The sequence below is a fragment of the Trichechus manatus genome, unplaced genomic scaffold (assembly GCF_000243295.1).
Source record: "Trichechus manatus latirostris isolate Lorelei unplaced genomic scaffold, TriManLat1.0 scaffold00097, whole genome shotgun sequence".
NCBI classification, from domain to species: Eukaryota; Metazoa; Chordata; class Mammalia; order Sirenia; family Trichechidae; genus Trichechus; species Trichechus manatus.
This window is the reverse complement of record NW_004444033.1, coordinates 10,062,768-10,064,228: the sequence shown is the minus strand read 5'-3', so window position 1 is coordinate 10,064,228 and position 1,461 is coordinate 10,062,768. Positions and strand designations below refer to the sequence as shown.

The following is a 1,461-nucleotide window of genomic DNA, read 5'->3' as shown; positions in this document are numbered from 1 at the left end:
GAATCCCCTCCACTGAAGTACTCTATTCCTGGTTGCAAAAGATTTTAAGATGCAGTGACTGGCAGTACCCAAAAGTTAATGAGCTCAGCTTACATAACTTACATAACACTGCAAAGAGTTAAAATGCTGAAGTGTATCTGGAAATAAATAGAATAATCAATCTTACCAAGCTTAGATGTATTATTAACTATAGGTCAGAAATTCTAAGAAGGAAAATATTTCTGGAATATGCTGAGCTTCCTAAATCATATTCTATTATTATTAAGTTTACTTCCTAGCTACAGATAAATACAGTATTAATTCCTATGGAGAATAAATAATAATAATTGCTCCTAGGAAAAATTATATTTGAATCACTGGAGTAGGACAAATAACATATTTTGTTTACATGCATTAAGAGTTTACTTGCTCCTCTTCAATCTTTTCTAAAAAAAAAAAAAGCAAATCCAAGAAGCCAAAAAAAAAAAGAAAATTTCCTACCGGATTTTTGAACAACGAGATGAAGTCAGGTTTATGCTTCTTCAAAATCATGTCAAGCAGGTGAACAGCTTCAGGCTGTCTTTTCCAAAGAGCATTTCCCACCGTTTGCCAAATGTCTTTGTAAGGACCCCACAGACTAGCAGCTTAAAGAAAAAAATGAACAAAATCACCATCAAATAAAACACACATTTGGAAAATAATGTAACGTTAAATTCTATACATTTCAGTCACACTCAAAGCTACTTTTAAATATACGGAGTTACATATACAAATCAAGGAGCCCTGGTGGCGCAAATGGTTCAGCTCTCGGCTGCTAACTGAAAGGCTGGTGGTTTGTACCCACCCAGTGGCTCTGCGGGAGAGAGACCCAGCGATCTGCTCTGGGCTGTAAAGATTACAGCCAAGAAAACCCTCTGGGGCAGTTGAAATCTGTCACACGGGGTTGCTATGAGTCAAAAATTGACTCAACAGCACCCAACAAGCATATATAAATCAGACACTAATATAAAACCATAGTTTATTAGTATTCTCAGGCAGTAATATAAACATCATTTTATCTAACTTAATATAAGGTAAAATATATCCTTACTTCAAATTAGAGTATCAGCTGAACCTGGTTTTGCCACTGAAAAAAAAAAAAAGAAAAAAGAAAAAAAACTATATCCTTAGAAAGTGAGCGACCTGAAGCAAGGGAATAACCTCTTTAAACTTCAGTTTCCTTATTTAAAACCGGGACATAGGGCTGTGAGGATTAAGCGAGATAAACTAGGTAAAGTGTAGAACACAGTGCCTGGAATACCAGAGACTCAATAAATTTAAGTACTCTTCCTTCCCTCCCTATCATCCAAATGAAAAGCAGTAGGAAAATCTGAAACTTGCTTTACCACAGGTATTTCAGAAATCGAATAAAGGGCTGACAAGTTAATTTCTTCTCTTAGAAATAGTCATATGCAATACACCTCTTAAAAACTAATAAATTTC

The 1,461-nt window shown here is 35.0% G+C and overlaps 1 protein-coding gene across 1 annotated transcript in view; it reads right to left on the bottom strand.

The window, feature by feature from the left end:
- Positions 1–691, bottom strand: part of NUP205 (nucleoporin 205) — a 66,774-nt gene extending 66,083 nt beyond the window's left edge. Inside the window, exon 1 of the mRNA XM_023737144.1 lies at positions 481–691. Coding sequence (XP_023592912.1) covers positions 481–531 — 51 coding nt within the window. The 5' untranslated portion in view covers positions 532–691. The remainder of the gene's footprint in view (positions 1–480) is intronic.
- Positions 692–1,461: the final 770 nt, after the last annotated feature.